Source organism: Leucopleurus acutus, assembly GCF_964270905.1.
Source record: "Leucopleurus acutus genome assembly, chromosome: 3".
Taxonomy (NCBI): domain Eukaryota; kingdom Metazoa; phylum Chordata; class Mammalia; order Artiodactyla; family Delphinidae; genus Leucopleurus; species Leucopleurus acutus.
Genome location: NC_139145.1, coordinates 40,220,320 through 40,238,012, shown reverse-complemented (window position 1 = coordinate 40,238,012; position 17,693 = coordinate 40,220,320). Strand labels below are relative to the sequence as shown.

At 40.2% G+C, this 17,693-nt stretch overlaps 1 protein-coding gene across 4 annotated transcripts in view; it reads right to left on the bottom strand.

Moving 5' to 3' along the window:
• Positions 1-16,382, bottom strand: part of PWWP2A (PWWP domain containing 2A) — a gene marked incomplete at its 3' end in the record, with an annotated part of 33,222 nt that extends 16,840 nt beyond the window's left edge. For 3 of the 4 annotated variants that reach the window (XM_082836585.1, XM_082836587.1, XM_082836584.1), the window contains exon 1: positions 15,773-16,382. In XM_082836585.1, coding sequence (XP_082692711.1) covers positions 15,773-16,365 — 593 coding nt within the window. In that variant the 5' untranslated portion in view covers positions 16,366-16,382. Of the gene's footprint in view, positions 1-10,422; positions 10,462-15,772 lie in introns of those variants that run through there. The other variant, XM_082836586.1, reaches the window with a different exon arrangement.
• Between the last annotated feature and the right edge of the window lie 1,311 nt (positions 16,383-17,693).

Here is a 17,693-nt window from a genome sequence, read left to right as displayed (position 1 = left end):
AAACTTGGTTAGGGATATAGGAAGAGCCAACACCAGGATATCTGGTTCCAACACCTAAATGGTTTTTTTCTTGAAGTCTCGTTAGCTTGGCTACCACAAACCAACAACTTTTAGCAAATACAAACCACAAAGGAAGAGGAAAGCCTTTTTACCTGGAGTGGGACAAGTTTGGGTCTGGGCTAATCCACAAAGGAAGGACACATTCCTCACTATACCAAACTTCAATTAAAAATAAATAAATAAATAAATAAATAGCTTTCTATTCTAGCATAGTATTTCGTACCCAAGTGTTTGCTTCCTGACTACTTAACTGCAAGGCACTTTGAGCATCTGGCCTTAGCTTATATGGAGGTGCTCAACAACCACTTTTTCAAGGTGACAGGAAGACAAAGGTTATTCTTGTGTTTTCATCTAGAGCTACATAAAACAATATAACTTATGAGATGAGACCACTATTTGTATTAACAATAAAATTTTCTAACTTGTATAATAAGAAGCCATCATTTTGCCCCATTACACTTTCACTTGTTTCCATAACTGAGATAATAAATTTCCTCCTTTTATTAGGAATAACTAAACCTCGAGCATCTTAAAAGTTTTTTTTACCAACTTTGTATCCTGAAGCAGTACTAAACCTCTCTAAATTCAGTTTTTGCATATGTAAAAGGGAGTAACACTATTTCCTACCTTAGAGAATTCAGGGGAGGATTAATAGGTCAACAAATGTTAGCCATTTTTCTTGGCTAAACTTTATTTAATTTACTTCATTTAAGTAATATGATCTTACTTTCAACTAATAATTTACCAGAGTTTGGGATCCTTTCTATAACTCTAATTCATTATCTCAATGTGAGGATGATCCAGCCAATTACTTTAAAGCTGTTTATATCAAATAAACTGTGAAATCTGATACGTCTACCTTCATGGAGTTTAATAAGAACATTAATTTCACTTCTGGGTTTTTCTTCTTCCTTGCCTTTCCTTCTTAAGAATATAAAATACAAGGATTAAATGTTTTTAATAACATAGGGAGGCACTTAATTGTGTAATGATGAATGGAAACTGCAGGCACCAAAAGAAAAAGGGAAAATAAAAAGACTGGTAATTGTGAGTAGTGGATTGGCAAAAGCAGAAAAAAATTTTTTTAATTCATTTTTAACATCTTTATTGGAATATAATTGCTTTACAATGTTGTGTTAGTTTCTGCTGTATACCAAAGTGAATCAGCTATACATATACATATATCCCCATATCCCCTCCCTCTTGCATCTCCCTCCCACTCTCCCTATCCCACCCCTCTAGGTGGTCACAAAGCACCGAGCTGTGATCTCCCTGTGCTATGTGGCTGCTTCCCACTAGCTATCTATTTTACATTTGGTAGTGTATATATGTCGATGCTACTATCACTTCGCCCCAGCTTCCCCCTCCCCACCATGTCCTCAAGTCCATTCTCTGTGTCTACGTCTTTATTCCTGCCCTGCCACTAGGTTCATCAGTACCCTTTTTTTTTTTAAGATTCCATATATATGTGTTAGCATACGGTATTTGTTTTTCTGACTTACTTCACTCTGTATGACAGACTCTAGGTAGAAAAGTATTTTTAACTAATAATAAAACTTCCTCGAAGACCAGAAGGATAAATTATTGTAAGAGGAAAAGGGAAATCAGTGTCCCACTCCATCTTAGTAATCATTCTGTTTCCCTTCCATGGACAACATTTAATACCATGGCCATGTTTTCAAACTGACTGTGGAGAGGTTGGTTGCGAAATCCAATTTCATGGGTCACAGCTATGATTTAAATTAAAAAACAGTGTAAGTATATGTAACTGCAATGAATCTGTTTCATGTATCTATGTATATACAGGAGTCTACAGATAAAATATATCTGTAACTATGCTCAGAAGTTTGAAAGCCACTGACTTATGCAACTATTACCTTAATAAGAATATAAAGTAGCAACAAAATTATGGTCTCCTAAAACCCCTAAAATCTAATTTCTCAAATATAGTCGGGGAAATCTGCAACACAACAACACTCGGTGATGTTTGAAAATGGAGATTCTTAAGCCCTGCCCCAAGACTGAATGGTAAGACTCTCCTAGGGTGGAACCCAGGATCTAAATTTTTAGCAAGCATGTCTGCTTTAGCTTTTTCTAAGGTGAAGATATTTATGTCCCATATGAATGCTCACCAAAGAGTGACCTCAGCAGAGGAAGAATTTAACGATCAGTGGAGATGTGCAAAGCTGACTAGTGTCCCTTGCTTGAGCTTTTCCTAAAAGAACTTTTTACAAATACTCCATGAGTTGAGTAGTAAGACTCAAACTATCTCTGCTCCTTCCCCTCCCCTTCTTTGTGCAGCATGAGTGTATTTATTAATGTATTAGTGACTCATTCTAACCCTTACCCATTTACAACTTTTTGTACCCAAAATTTCTAAAGGAAAATTACTCAGGTATTATGGCTTAATTTAAAATAGCTTTTTGGGAAAACTAGGTAAAATATATAAGAGACCTCTCTGCACTATTTTTGCAAATTCCTGTGAATCTATAAAAAGTTTTAAAACTAGCTATCATCTTAATAATTTAGGAGTAGTGTCAAAATTCTGAGGAGGGAGAATACTGGGGCTTCCTAGTTATTTTTGTGTCAAAGCAAGAGAAAATCACTGTGAAAAAGAATCTTCAGCGGGCTTCCCTGGTGGCACAGTGGTTGAGAGTCCGCCTGCCGATGCAGGGGACACAGGTTCGTGCCCCGGTCCGGGAAGATCCCACATGCCGCGGAGCGGCTGGGCCCATGAGCCATGGCCGCTGAGCCTGCGCGTCCGGAGCCTGTGCTCCGCAACGAGAGAGGCCGCAACAGTGAGAGGCCCACGTACCGCAAAAAAAAAAAAAAAAAAAAAAAAGAATCTTCAGCTAATGTAAATGGGAAACAAATGCTCAGAAAAAAAGTTCAGGCGTGTTAGTTGAGACAGGCCCCAGTGTTCTTTCTGGACCAAACCTCCCTCCAATAAATATATCAAGGAAAGACAAAAAGAAAGCTTTCCCTCTCTTTAATTCTTTTCTCTTAAAGAAGCTACAGTAGGAAAAAATTACATGCAACTAACTCATTTTAAAAAAATCTAGATGTATTTCATTTCAAGCAGATGTTTTCAGAAACTACCTCCCTCCTTAAATTAGCAACAGGTTCAATCATAAAGGAGGGAAAACTGTGAAGCAAGCTTATCCTGTTTCACATTGCATCTCTGCAAGATTGGTTATTATGGCAGAGTTTAATCTCAGGACAAATGAAATTAGTTCACAATAGAAAATTTTACAAAATAAAATGTATATCTATGCCTCAAAAAATTAAAAATACAAGCCAGCACATCCACTTCTGGGTATATAGCCAAAATAATTGAGAAAAAAGGATCTCAAAGAGAAATCTGCACATCCATGTACATAGTAGCATTCACCATAGCCAAAACGTAGAAACAGCCCAAATGCCTCTTAAAAGACAAATGGATAAACAAAACGTGGTACATACATACAATGCAACACTATTCAGCCTTCAAAAAGAAATCCTGTCACATGCTACAACATGTATGAACCTTGAAAACATTATGCTAAGTGAAATAAGTCCATCACAAAAAGATAGTGTATGATTCCACTTATATAAGATATCTGAAGTAGTCAAATTTATAGAAAGAAAAAGTAGAATGGTTGCCGGGGACTTGGGGGAGAGAAAAATCAGGAGTTGTTTAAGGGGTATAGAGTTTTAGCTCTGCAAGATAAAAAGTTCTGGAGATCTGCTTCACAACAATGCGAACGTACTTAACACTGCTGAACTATATACACTTAAAAATGATTAAAATGGGCTTCCCTGGTGGCGCAGTGGTTGAGAGTCCGCCTGCTGATGCAGGGGACACGGGCTCGTGCCCCGGTCTGGGAAGATCCCACATGCCACCCCACATGCCACGGAGCGGCTAGGCCCGTGAGCCATGGCCGCTGAGCCTGTGCATCCAGAGCCTGTGCTCCGTGATGGGAGAGGCCACAACAGTGAGAGGCCCGCGTACCGCGCAAAAAAAAAAAAAAAAAGATTAAAATGGTATATTTTATGTTTTTTACCACAATTAAAAATGTTTTTAATTGTCTATCTACCTAATGAAGAGGGGCAAGTTTGACGAGAAGCAGTATATTTCCATGATAGTAAAGGAATTATTAGTCCAGGGGAAATAGTAATTACACTGGAGAATAACAGGACAACACCCTGACCTGAGGCAGGACTCAAGTGAACATTCACCAATGAGGGCACATGAAGATCACATGCCCACAGATATGGTGCCCTGAGCACACAACATTGTGTGTATAACCTGAGCCTCTCCTAAGCAAGTATCAGACAACCCTAAATTGAGAAAGAGTCCCCATTACATATATTCTATATTATATTGCAACTAAATGCAATAATACATGATCTTTTACTGGACGAAAAAAGTTTTAAAGGACATTTCTGAGAAAATTGACAGAGTAATGAAATATGGGCTACAAAACAGATAAAAATTCTCTTATCAATGTTTCCTGAATTTGAAAACTATATTGTGGTTATGTACGAGAATATCTTTCATCCTGGGAAATAAATACTCAAGTAAAATCAGTGCATCTAGATAAAGAGTTTGAGTTCTCTGCTTTGAAATTATTTCAAAATAAAGTTTAAAAATTATTTTTAAAAGTATAACCTTAAATTTAGTTACATCTCAGTTCCATCAAAACTTTCAAGGAGGGACTTCTCTGGCGGTCCAGTGGTTAAGACTCCGGGCATCTATTGCAGGGAGCACGGGTTTGATCCCTGGTTGGGGAACTAAGATCCCACATGCTGTGGCATGGCCAAGAAAAAAAAAAAACTTTCAAGCAAAGAAAGTATATAAAAAAGATTTGTTCTACTTAAGCATAAATGCCAGCAAACTCACCTGAAGTACCACTAAGCGCAAAATCTATTCAAATACAAGTATGCTAATTAGTCACATAGTATAAAACTAGGTCCCAACCCTAGGACCTAACTGCAGTAGGTGAGACCACAGTCACTGCCAAAAGAGGCTATAGACTAGAGGGAAAGAAAGCACTGAGGATTAGTGATTAGGCAATGAGCTTTGCAGGAAACTGACTACACCTGGAAGGGTCCAAGCACATTAAGCAAAACAGCAGAGGCAGAGTGGTTGCCCATTTCTGAATGTTGGTAACCAACTTAAGTTAGTTTAAAAAAGTGAAACACTGAGGTGCAGAAAAGCCAACAGGTGAAAAGATGCAGCATAGGAATTACCAGTCAGCAAACAGCCCCCCTCCATAGGAGACAGGTAAGGATTCAGAGACTTAAACAAGCAATAAAATACAGATAACCATCTGGTGGAAAAAGAGGGCATGTTGGTGAGTGTATTAAGGGAGGGTTAGGTAAGAGTGTGATGGATGAAGAATTCTAGTCTCAAAAATAAATAAATAAATAATGGTTCTGAGGAACCTAGGGGCAGGACAGGAGTAAAGAGGCAGACTTAAGAGAATGGACTTGAGGATACAGGGAGGGGGAAGGGTAAGCTGGGACAAAGTGAGAGAGTGGCATGGACATATATACACTACCAAATGTAAAATAGATAGCTAGTGGGAAGCAGTTGCATAGCACAGGGAGATCAGCTCGGTGCTTTGTGACCACCTAGAGGGGTGGGATAGGGAGGGCGGGAGAGAAGGAGACGCAAGAGGGAGGGGATATGGGGATATATGTATAGCTGATTCACTTAGTTATAAAGCAGAAACTAACACACCATTGTAAAGCAATTATACTCCAATAAAGATGTTAAAAAAAAATACTAGTCTCTTAAAAAGACAAGACCAGTGAAGGCTTCTGATTAAATATAGTGATGGGACCAAAAGTGTACATCACTTTGTTAAAAAGTTTAGCTGGACTAGTCTGTTTCCACCATTTAATAAGTACAAAGAACACAAAAACATCTTCCTTTCCCTAACTTTGAAGTATGTCATTCTCAAATGTGAGCCCTTCTCAATTATGGTTTTTTTAATATTTATTTATTTGGATGCATCGAGTATTAGGTGGCTCGTGGGATCTCTCGTTGTGGCGCGAGGGCTTCTCTCTAATTGTGGCGTGCAGGCTCCAGAGCACACGGGCTCAGTAGTTGGTGACCGGCGTGCAGGGCTTAGTTCGTTCGCGGGCTTAGTTCATGCGAGGGCTTAGTTGCCCTGCGGCAATGTGGGATCTTAGTTCCCCGACCAGGTATCGAACCCTAGTCCCCTCCATTGGAAGTCGGATTCTTAACCACTGGACCACCAGGGAAGTCCCTCAATTATGATTTAGAAGCACGTAAGAAGCAGAGAGACTGTAAGGACTAAATTTCCCTAATGAGACTATAACTTTCTCTTCATGACAAAGCCCATAATTTCCTCATAAGCCACCTGCCCCAAGGGGTATTGGGAAGAAAAGATTGAGACACATTCCCTACCATCCATCACAAAACTCCTAGTTATCTCATTCTCTTGTAAAATATGTCATCCTTCCTTATTAAAAGGGGAAAGTCATACTTCACCAGTATTACCTGAAGCTTCCACAGACTTTTTCAAGGTATTTTGAAGATGCAGATTATACTGTAGGCCACAATACATTTAGGTTGAGTGGCTATTCAAGCAAACCCATTTAAGTGACTATAATAGCTGCTGTAATCTTAGTGCTGCCACTTAGTAGCTACTTCATAGAAGTATTATTAGCTAACAACTATATAGCATTTACTATGTGCCAGGCACTATTCTAAATACGTACTTATTTGCATCAGTTGATTTAATCATCACAGTTTATAGGTGATGAAACTAAAGCACAGAGTGTAGTGGCCTTCCCAAGATCACACAGCTAGTGAGCAGTAGAGCCAGGACATGAACCCAGGCAGTCGGCCCAGTCAGGTTCTTAACCACTACTACTACTATTACTGCTTCCCTCACGTCAAGTTACTTAACGCCCCTCCCTCCACCTCCACGCCCCACTAAGGAAGTGGAGGAGCTGACAGGTACACATACTCTTTTCTGAACCCCATGGAGGTGAACAGGCTTCAGAATTCAGAATTTTCCCAGTTTTCAAAAGATAATAAGCACCCTATCATCAAGCATATTACTATTTCAGCAGTAAAATGAAATGAAAGAACATTCACGCTAAATGGGATAAATACATACAATATGCTCACATAATTTCAGTCAGGTTAGGGTCTGCCACCAAAAAATTAACAGGAAGTTCAGTTTTCAGAGCTTTTTGGATATTGGAATTGCAGTTAAGTAACTTGACAGAATTGTCAAGATTAACTTCAAGATTAATTAATATACATAACTGCTTACCATACAGCCTAGTACACAGTAAGTAGGCATGATACATGGTAATTATTATTAGAGTAAAATTAAAACATACTCAACTTTGTTAACTAAGTGAATGGATGGTGTTTTTAATTAAAAGCCCCAAGTATTACAAGGGCAATCTGCAGGGACTGTGGGTACCCAAATGGGTGAGGAGGGAGGGAGGATGACTTTAGCAACATACAAACAAAACATCCACCAATCATGAACAAGAATGCCAGGAAGTATCTTTTAAAATTAACTGAGGGTGGGCTGCATAAAAGTCTTAAAAGAACATCTCTGTAACCATAAGAATTTACTCAATCTTTTAAAAAGTCTATGCAATCCCCTTTTACAAATATAGCTTTGCTTTTGGAGGGAGGGAAAAAAGAAGTTAAACCCGAATAATTCAGATTTTAAGCTCCCACTCACGTACCTTCAAACAATCCTCTAAAAACAACTTACCTGGATATTTTGGAAATAAAGATGGAAACAACTATAGAGAAAACACTGACGCTTCAGCCTTTTTAAAAGCAAAAATAGTCACAACATCTGTATGGTACTCATACTATTTAACTCCCTAACAGTAAATTCTTCTTTTAAAATAACCATCCAAGAAAATGATAATGACCACAAAGTGGCAAAATACTTTTAAGAGCAGACAGATGTTGACTTCACTTTTGTACAACATCACTTAGAGAAAGATACTTGACATTTTCCCAAGAAAATGAACACTGATATAAAAGAATCTTTTTAATTATTAACATAAATACTCATCACAGCTTTCAAACACTTGAAAAGAATTCCCTTGGTCCTGGCCCTAAGACACCAATAAGCAGTTTTACGTTCTCTATGTTTCCATTATGATTTCTATGTACTTTTGATATTTCTTTTGTATTATGTCCAATAGAGTCTACCACACAGAGGTCTAAGTTATTTCTCAACAGATGGACTTTTTCTAAAAGGCAAATTATTCAATTTATTTCACTATTTCTATTTTACCAAAAACAGGTTGTCCAACAACTTACTATATGTTAGTCTTTAAATTCTTTTCCAATTCAATCATCCAGCACTTAATGCTGATCTCGTGCTCAACAAAATTCAAATCTGACATTTTGTGATTCCTCCCATGATGAAGTGGACTCCACTGTTGCCAGGACCAGGCCAACCAAGGCAAAACATTTAAGACCTAGGACCATATATGAAGAAGAAACCCCATTTTCAAAAATGCCTGAAGAATTCACTAAATTGAACTAAAGAGCAATTCTTATTTTAAAACCAAGCAGCTATTCCTGGTTGAGTGAGGAACAGAGCGCTCTGCCATTTCTACCTACCAGGGTAACTCCCCACCAAAATCATAAGCTACATGGTAATGGCAAAATACAGAAATGTATTAGAACAGGGTTGTTATCAAACCTTAGAGAATTGTATATCATTCAGAAAAGCATCTTCAATTTCTCTGTGCTTTCCTATTCAAATCACAAAACGTAACTCTCACAAACTGCTGTGACTCCCAGCTGTTCATCTTATTCCATAAGCAAAAAGGCATCTTCGATACACCTACTAATATCTACCACTTATAGTTTTAGGCAATTTAATCTCTCTGAGCTTTCCTGTCTTTATCTGTGAAATGGGTATTAATAGAATTTACTTCATTCGATTTTCTAGAGTAAAATGAAACAATGTACACAAAGTGCACAGTGCCTAAAACAGGAGTGGGAAATACATAGTAGCTATTATTAATTACAAAGTAAAACTTGGCAACCTTCCTAGATGGTGGGAATAGGCAGAAAAGTGAAGTCAAATACTATAGAACGTATGTGTTTTAAAAAGCTAAAAAAACATTATTCTGTTTTAAGGCCACTTGGTACAAAGGGAGAGAGACAAAAATTATGGACTACTTAAATTTCTAGCGGGCAGCCAGATTTAAGAAACAATTTGCAAGTCTAATTACCAGTTCTACAAAAAGTATCTGGATCTGCCACCCAAGTGGCCCATCCCCATATGTACTGCTTACTTTACAATTACATTCCAATCAAATTACCCAACAACTTAAAAAACAGGTTTAACAAATTTACGGTCCCATTATTTTGGCAAAACTATCCCCTAAAAGTCAGTTATCTCCAAATATGCTCTAAGAATCATCTGCATCAGAATCACCTTGTTAAAAACAAACTGGTAGAGTGGAGCTCAGAAATCTTAAGCACATTTGTTTTGAGAACAACTGCCCAAAAGATGTTTAGCCAAAACATTCTATATTAAATGCACCCAGAGTATAACTTAACCTCCACTTTCCTGCAAGATCTGCCACTATAGCAAGCTCTGTTCTGCTGGTGTGCCTGAATTAATCTGGGAATTAAGGTAGAACAGGATGAATAAATATCAAGAAATAAGGATGCACTTCAGAGGCACAAATAACTACTAAGAACATCTTTCATTTTTAATCAATGTGAAATTAACTCAGCCGTAACAGAGAAGATGAACACATAATACACAAATTCTTTAATGGCCCCCCACAGAAAAACTGATCTTATGAAGATTAGACCTAGTTTCATCAGGAGCTTTGCTTTAAAACAGTACACTGTGAAGTATGGTCTTATTTACACATAAAAGGCTGAAAATTAACCTTATTAGATACCCAACTCCAATAAAACATGCCTGGAATAATTTGTGTGTAACACATCTAGTTACCTAGTTCATGAAATTTATTTAATACTGTGATGTTACACAGAGTCCTTACATTCAAACTAGACTTTTAATGTCCAACAACTAATCATTTCCAAAAAAAATAAATCACTGCAGTCCAACAAGTGATGAACAGCTCACTCTCAATACTGTATATACTAGTACAGCAGTAGGTGTCCTAAAGCTGCCTGGGTCAGAAGGTGATTAGCACTTGTCTCAATGCTATTTCACTGTGGAAACCCTTTATCAACACCTTGGGGTATAAGCAGAATAATCATCAAAAAATATTAAAAGTGTTTTAAATAGGTACAACTCAACACAATCATTCAAGCATACTACTTGAGGGCCTAAATTCTCAACCTGGACACTTAGTATAAGCTACTCATACCACTACTCACTGCTTCACCAGAATGGCTGTATATTTTTCCCACCAAAAGTAGGGCTATTGCACCATACGTTTCATGATCTCTGTAAAGAAAAAAAATCATTGTCTTGGTTTATATTTCCTTAAAAAAACAAGTAAATCTACAACTTGTCTTAAGAACTTAGTGAAATCTGAAGATTTCTAAAGAAATCACCTCAATTCTTTTTAATGCAACCCGCATACACACACAGAAAAGGCAGTATTTGTAAAAGATCAATTCTGAAATACAACCAGCTACAACCTTTAATAAGCATGTACCACAAAATTAAAATGCACAAGGGTTTTTAAGCATAAGCATTTACTTCATGATCCCTTAATTCGTATCACGTACCAAAAAAATGGAATCAGAAAGGTTTCTCAGGATTTCAAAGTAGCTTTATAACTTTAAAGATGTGGAGAACAGTAACAAACAGTTTAAATGATCCCTCTTGTAGGAAGCAACCACAGGTCCCATTAAATATGTCCCTTCAAGAATAGACTGAGAAGACTGAGAAACTACCATTTCAGAGGACTGGGCTGAAGGCTGGTTAAATTCTTCTAGGTTTGGAATTACTAAAGTTGGAGGTGTGTTTAAGGGATAGGCCTAGAAGTTTGCAGGCAGGCAAGAGATATCGTACCATTTCTACTGACCCAAAACAAGGCCCTTAGGGGACTACAGCTGTCCCTTCTGTTTGCTCTTGAGGGAAAAGGCCTATTTTAAAAACGTTATGGAAATGCATCCAAGGGGATGCAATCGGAAAAAAATCCAGAATGTGGAAAATTCTACCAAAAAAAGTCTATGGAGGGCTTCCCTGGTGGTGCAGTGGTTGACAGTCCACCTGCCAATGCAGGGGACACGGGTTCGTGCCCCGGTCCGGGAGGATCCCACATGCTGTGGAGCGGCTGGGCCTGTAAGCCATGGCTGCTGAGCCTGTGCGTCAGGAGCACCGCAATGGGAGAGGCCACAGCAGTGAGAGGCCCGCATACCGCAAAAAAAAAAAAAAAAAGTCTATGGATTAACAAATCAACTGCAAGGAAATAAAAGTAATGGCAGGAGAACTACAGATGAAAAACTCAGGAAACTTCCCAAACAACTGCAATGTATAAACTTTACTTGATTTCTAATTTGAACAAAACTTAGATGTTGATTTTGAGACACTGCACATGATGATGTAAAGGAATTGCTGCTATTAATTTCAGTGTGACAACAGTAGTACAATTGAATTTTTAAAGTTCTTATCGTTTTACAGATCTCTACTGAAATACTTATGGTAAAATTATATGTTTAGGATTTGCTTCAAAATAATCCATTGGAGGTGGGCATACGATGAAACACATTTGGCTAACAGCTGATAAATGTCGAAGCAAGGGACATTCATTTACCATAATATATAATACATGGATGTTAATTTACCATAATAAGAAAATTAAACAAATATTATGGTACAACCACTGATTATTCTGTCTAAAATAAGATAGTTTAGCAACCTGAAGGAATGCTTATTATATAATGCTAAATGAAGAAACAAATGTACCTATGTCAAAATTTCAAAAGCATAAGGTTAAGGAACAAAAGAAAATAGGAAGACCAAACTGAATTTGTGAGTTAGTTGATTATCTACTTTATCTACTAGTATTAGACTACTCTCATTAGACATTGCTAATGAATTCAGTAGGCAGGTAATTTAAACCACCTAAGAGAGCTGCGTATAAAACAATAGTGGAGAGGCCTAGAATAAACTAGAGAATGCAATGCATACCTCAACTTAAAAGCATTCAAATAAATACTCCACTACATAAAATCCGTTTTTAACCAGATATTCAAATATCCTCATTTTTAGGGTAACCAAGTCATTTATTTGCCAAAGCAAGCTACTTTGAATGAAGAAAGGAGGTAAGAATCAAACCAGGATGGTACAGGAAAACCAGACCACCTGGTCACCCTATTCACTTTATCTATATAAACTGAGGCATTAAGTTTGTTTGCTTATTTGTGCTTAAAGTGAACTGCCTAAACTCAAAATGAATTAGCCTCATACACACTAGAGACTGAAGCCCAGCGAGGCACAGAGATTTGCTCAAAGTCATGGTGTTAATTGAAGAGGCAGGTGCTACAAGTCAGCACCCAGTACCCTGACACTGTCCAGATCAATCTACTATTTAGTACCATTTTCTTCTCTTTAGGTTTTGGTTTTCTTAAAATTACATGTGTCCTGCTCCTTTTTTCCACAAAAAAGAGTCTCTTCAAAATGTGTTCATCAAATAATTCTAAAAATAAGGCAAAAAAATAATACAATAACAGGAAGGTGAAGAATGTCCAACAAATGCTTACAAAAGCAAACTCCTGATTAATCCACATGTATATGAAATCCTGTACTCTAAGATCAAACACTTTTTCTACATGCTGGACAACCCTAAGACATTTCTGTACCGTGCATGATGTCAGAATAAAAAAATTAATAAAAGCAGTAACTGGACCCTTGGAAGACCGGAGAAAAGCACACATCATTGATGCATCTAGTAGCCTCCCAAATGTTAATTCTTTCCTGATTATCTCACTGAAGAGGCAAGAACCAAGACCTCAGAGCCTACTACATTCCCAATAGACATCTAAGGAAATGGGGAGTCTCCAGAGCAGCTTCTATGGCTATGAGCTGACTAAAGAATCTCTTTGGCTCCAACACCCATACACAACCTCTGTATTATCCCATATAGCTATTAACATCAAGATAAGCACTATATTTCAGAAATATGCAATTCTCTACTTACTGCTTAACAGGAAATCTGCCAGCCCAACTACCTTCCTAATATGAAATTAGAAAAAGCATAGACTTTAAAATCAGATCCAACTTACATCTGAGCCCTTACTTTGCCATTTACAAGCTAGCCAAACTGAAGGAACTTCAATTTCCTCCTATATAAATGAAAAATACCACCAGAGTTATGGAGGTTAAAGCATGCGGTACAAAGCCTGGTACTTAACAGGCACTCAGTAGGAAGCTCTTGCTTTAATTTTTATTTTATATTGGAGTATAGTTGATATACAATATTGTGTTAGTTTCAGGTGTACAGCAAAGCGATTTAGTTATACATATACATATATCTATTCTTTTTCATATTCTTTTCCCATATAAGAGGAAGCTCTCGTTATTTCTACCTAATGGTTTCATTCAATGGTCAATTCAAATAGGATACAAACTATTATTTTATTTTTTATTTATTTATTTTTTGGCTGTGCCGCCTTGCGGGGTGTTAGTTCCCCAACCAGGGATGGAACCTGGGTCCGGGCAGAGAGTACAGAGTGCTAACCACTGGACCGCCAGGGAATTCCTGATACAAACTATTTTTAAAGCAACTGATGACTACAGTCACGGTCTTGGTAAAGTCTGTAAAGAGTTATCTCCTGGATCATCGGTTAACCCCAAAACTGTGCATGAAAGTATGCAATCAACGTAAGCACAGATTACAAAATATATTGGCAGATCTATTTTTCCAAATTATATTAAATTATGAAAAAAAAGATACTCAACTAGTCAATCACTGGTCCAATAATAATTCCTTGAAGTGCTAAATTTTAAAACCACTGCTTTATTTCCTCACCACTTCCACAATGTGTGTGACTCCCATATAAACTTCTAGAAGGCACAGACTGTGTCTCATACATATAATATTCAGAATAGCTATAATATTCAGAATAGCTGCCTTATACAGATGTGCTCAATAAATATTTGAATGAAAACTTGATATGGTTCCCTTAATGGCGTTTTAAAAAATACTTTAATGACAGGATCCTTTCACTTCAAAACATTAAATTGCAAAAGGTTCATAATAAGAACAGCACCCCCAACAAAAGAAGCTGCTGTTTATAAGCACTGTAGGTAAAACAGACCAAAACTCAAAAAACGAATGGCTTTCCCTATGAAAGAAAATTTTAAAAAACAAAACACCAAGACAATGAGCACCTCAAAAGAGGACAGCACTGTCCATTCCATTTCCAGAAACAACTTACCTTTTTGCACCTCCCTTTTGCAGATTTGAAATCCAGATTCTCACACAATCACTGGCCTTCGCTTCTGTTTGATTCAATAGCATACACACTACTGAACATACACATTCTCTCTCTTGCTATTATTAAATACATCAGTACTGGTCTTATTCTGCTTTATAATTCCGAAAAAAAAAGTGCAAAAGTCCTAACCCAAAATTCTTTAAAGAAAAAAAAAACTAATTAAAAAAATTTTTTTGAGATTTAACAATGTTTGAAGTAACTGTAAAGGCTCCCATCTTTTCCCATACTTCAATTATGTATTTTAAATGGCTTTCTTCCCCAAATGAGAAGATTCTTGTGTCTTGATGGGAGGGCAAGCAGTTACAAGTAAAACGTACTAAAATAAGCCATTTCTCAACAGGTGAGATACCATCAGAGTGTGTGCTGTTGCAGGAAACAGAATGGAGAGCCGTGAATGGGAGTCTCTGCACTTCATATCTGCAAAAGAAGAGAATAAAAAGGTTAACTTAACTCTAGACTTAGAACAGAGTATCTTCATCTTTTTAAAGCAATGCCCATAAACAATTTAAATTTAAAAATGAAAATGTGCTAAAACAAGAGGTTTGTGGGTGAATTCAACCATTTAAACTGTATCTACAGTTTTAGAAGTCAGTATCTTGACACTTTTATACCACACCATCTTCATATTAAAGGTTTAATAAAAAATCCCATCTCTTCTTTAGACTTTTCTTAAAGTTATCATTAGCCAATTAGCCAAATGTGCTAGGGGGAATTAGTTCTAACCGTAAGAATAACAGTCGAAGAGCTCATTTTTAATAAACGTTCTTCCCTTTATAAGGAGCGGCAGTTAACCTTTTGGGAACCCCAATGCTCACACCCCTTTCTCCGACCTCATTAAAGTTAAAGGTTAATTTGAGAACAGCGCAATCTCCCGTACCCAGCACCGCGTTCTCTGCGAAAATCCTTCTGCGTTTTGCACTGACCCACCCGCCGCAGTGTGGGTGAGCCAGGGCCAGGTCACGGAAGGAGGCCGGGGTTGCCGGGGGGTGGGGGTGAGACCCGCGAGCCCGTCAAGCACCCGCAGCCCCCCACCCCCACCCGGCGGCACACCTGCCTCGCAGGCGCCCACCTGGGGCACGGACCGCCCTCTGACAGCCCCGCGCGCCTGCCCCACTCGGAACGCGCGCCACGCGCCACGCGGGACCCGAGGGCGGCGCAGGCAGCTGGGCGCCGGAGAGGCGGGAGCCCGGCGTGAAGGGGCCGCCCGGGCTCGCTCCCTCCCCGGGGACCGAGCGGACCGGGGCGTGCTGGGGGCGGGAGCGGTACCTTTTGGACAGATCCATGAGGACCCCGGAGAAAAGCTTCTCCCCGAGGCGGAACGACACGACGAGCGCGTCCTCAATGATGTGGTCCAGCGTGACCCGCACCTCCGAGCCGGGGATCAGTTGCGACACCGCGGAGTCCCCACCCGCCGGCGGCACGAGCGCCGGGGCTGAGGGCTGGGGCAGCGGCGGTTCCTGGCGCTCCTCGGGAGCCGCGGGCTCCTCGGGCGGCGATGCAGGGGAAGGTGAAATGCCAGGCCCTTCCTGTAGCGCGGCTGCCGCCGGCTCCACCACCCGGGCGGGTAGCTTCTCCTCAGGCTGCAGCTCCGGCCCCGCCGCCTCCGGGCTGCGGGCTAGCTCCCCCGGCGGCGGTGGCGGCGGCGGCGGCGGCGGGAACGGCGGCTCGTCGGCCTGAGGAGAGGACTGCTGCCCGTCGGCCTCGCCGTCCGGCACAGACGCTTCAGTGGCCGTGACCGGGAGGGGGTCAGTGCCGGCCTCGCTGCCGGGAATGGGCTCCATCTCCGGCTCGGCCTCGCCGGCGCCCCCCTCCCCGGGGGACGCTGCAGTCGCTGCCGCCTCTGCAGCTACGGCCGCCATTTTCTTCCTGGCTTCTCCCTCCTCCAACTCAGTCAGTCTACAGCGGCGGCGGCGGCGGCAGCGCTGCTTGGTTCCCTGGGCCTTCCCCTCCCTCCAGCGAACAGTTTTGTCCCGCCCTTACCCCGATGCTTGTTATTGGCACCGCGCCATTGGTTCTGTCCTACAGCCCTCCCGCACTTGCAATATTCCATTGGCCAGGTGGGGACGTCTATCATCCAGTCAGTCCATCCCTCCCATACAGAGTAGGAACTTCTCATTGGCCGGACTAGTTGTCAAATGTCGAATCTTAGAGGAGGAGTGTGGGGCGGGCTCAAAGGGGGCGGGGGGAAGTCAAAAAGCTGAGCCTTATACTTATTGCCTCTTTCTATTGGATGGAAGAGAAAATGTAGTCTTATGGTTGGCCTATGCTCCTGCCCATTATCAGCCAGGGTTTCAGAGGTGGGATAAAGGAGGGAATCACGTGGCGTGCCTGTTCTTTCAAAGGCTACGGAGGGGAGGAGTAACGAGGTAATGAGGGAGGGGAACCGCTTCCCAAGAATCTCTGCGCAGAGGTCCTTAGAATAAATGTTATTTCTGGGCGCGGACCTGCTTGTAGCCGCGTGTGGGCACGACAGGCTTCTTTGGGAAGGACAACTAAAGTTTGAAGATAATTCTACAAAGTTTTTGAGCTCCTCCTATGCTAGGCACTGTGCTAGGTGCTGGGGATAGAATGATGTGCAAGACGTTCTCCATAACCTCATGGCAGCCACTTCCGCTCCCACACAAGGGGTGTTTCCTTGAGTTCTCTCCACTTTCTAGGAACAATGTACCTACTTATTTCAAAGTAGGAAAATGCTAATGAAAACAGGCAGGATACCATGCACACTGGATTAAGCTGATGAATGTTCCAGAGAGCAGTACAGAGGCACTGCTGAACTTCCAAGTGAACACCAATTTTCAACCCAAATTCACTGGAAAGTGGTCGCACCTGGTTACTTGCTTCAGCCTTTATCTTTCCTTGCCGCTCGTATGCCACAGGTGCAAAAAGCCTCTGCATCGTCCTAATGCCTCTACTTCTCTATTCCCACTTTAAGTTTCTTGATTTGTTTTGTCTGGAAGAATCTGCTGAACCTGTTTCTTTCAAAAGACTCAAAGTGAGCCTTTTCTCCAGAAGAGATTGTAAGCACTGAGAATGAGTGCAGGAGCGAGGAGAGAAAAGTTGCCAACATGAGGGGGAGTAAAAAATGAAATTCTAAAGACTAATTACAGCCAACATTTATTGGGCACCCCCTATGTGCCAAGCACTAGTACAAACATTTAGTATAACACCTCATTTAATCCTTACAATA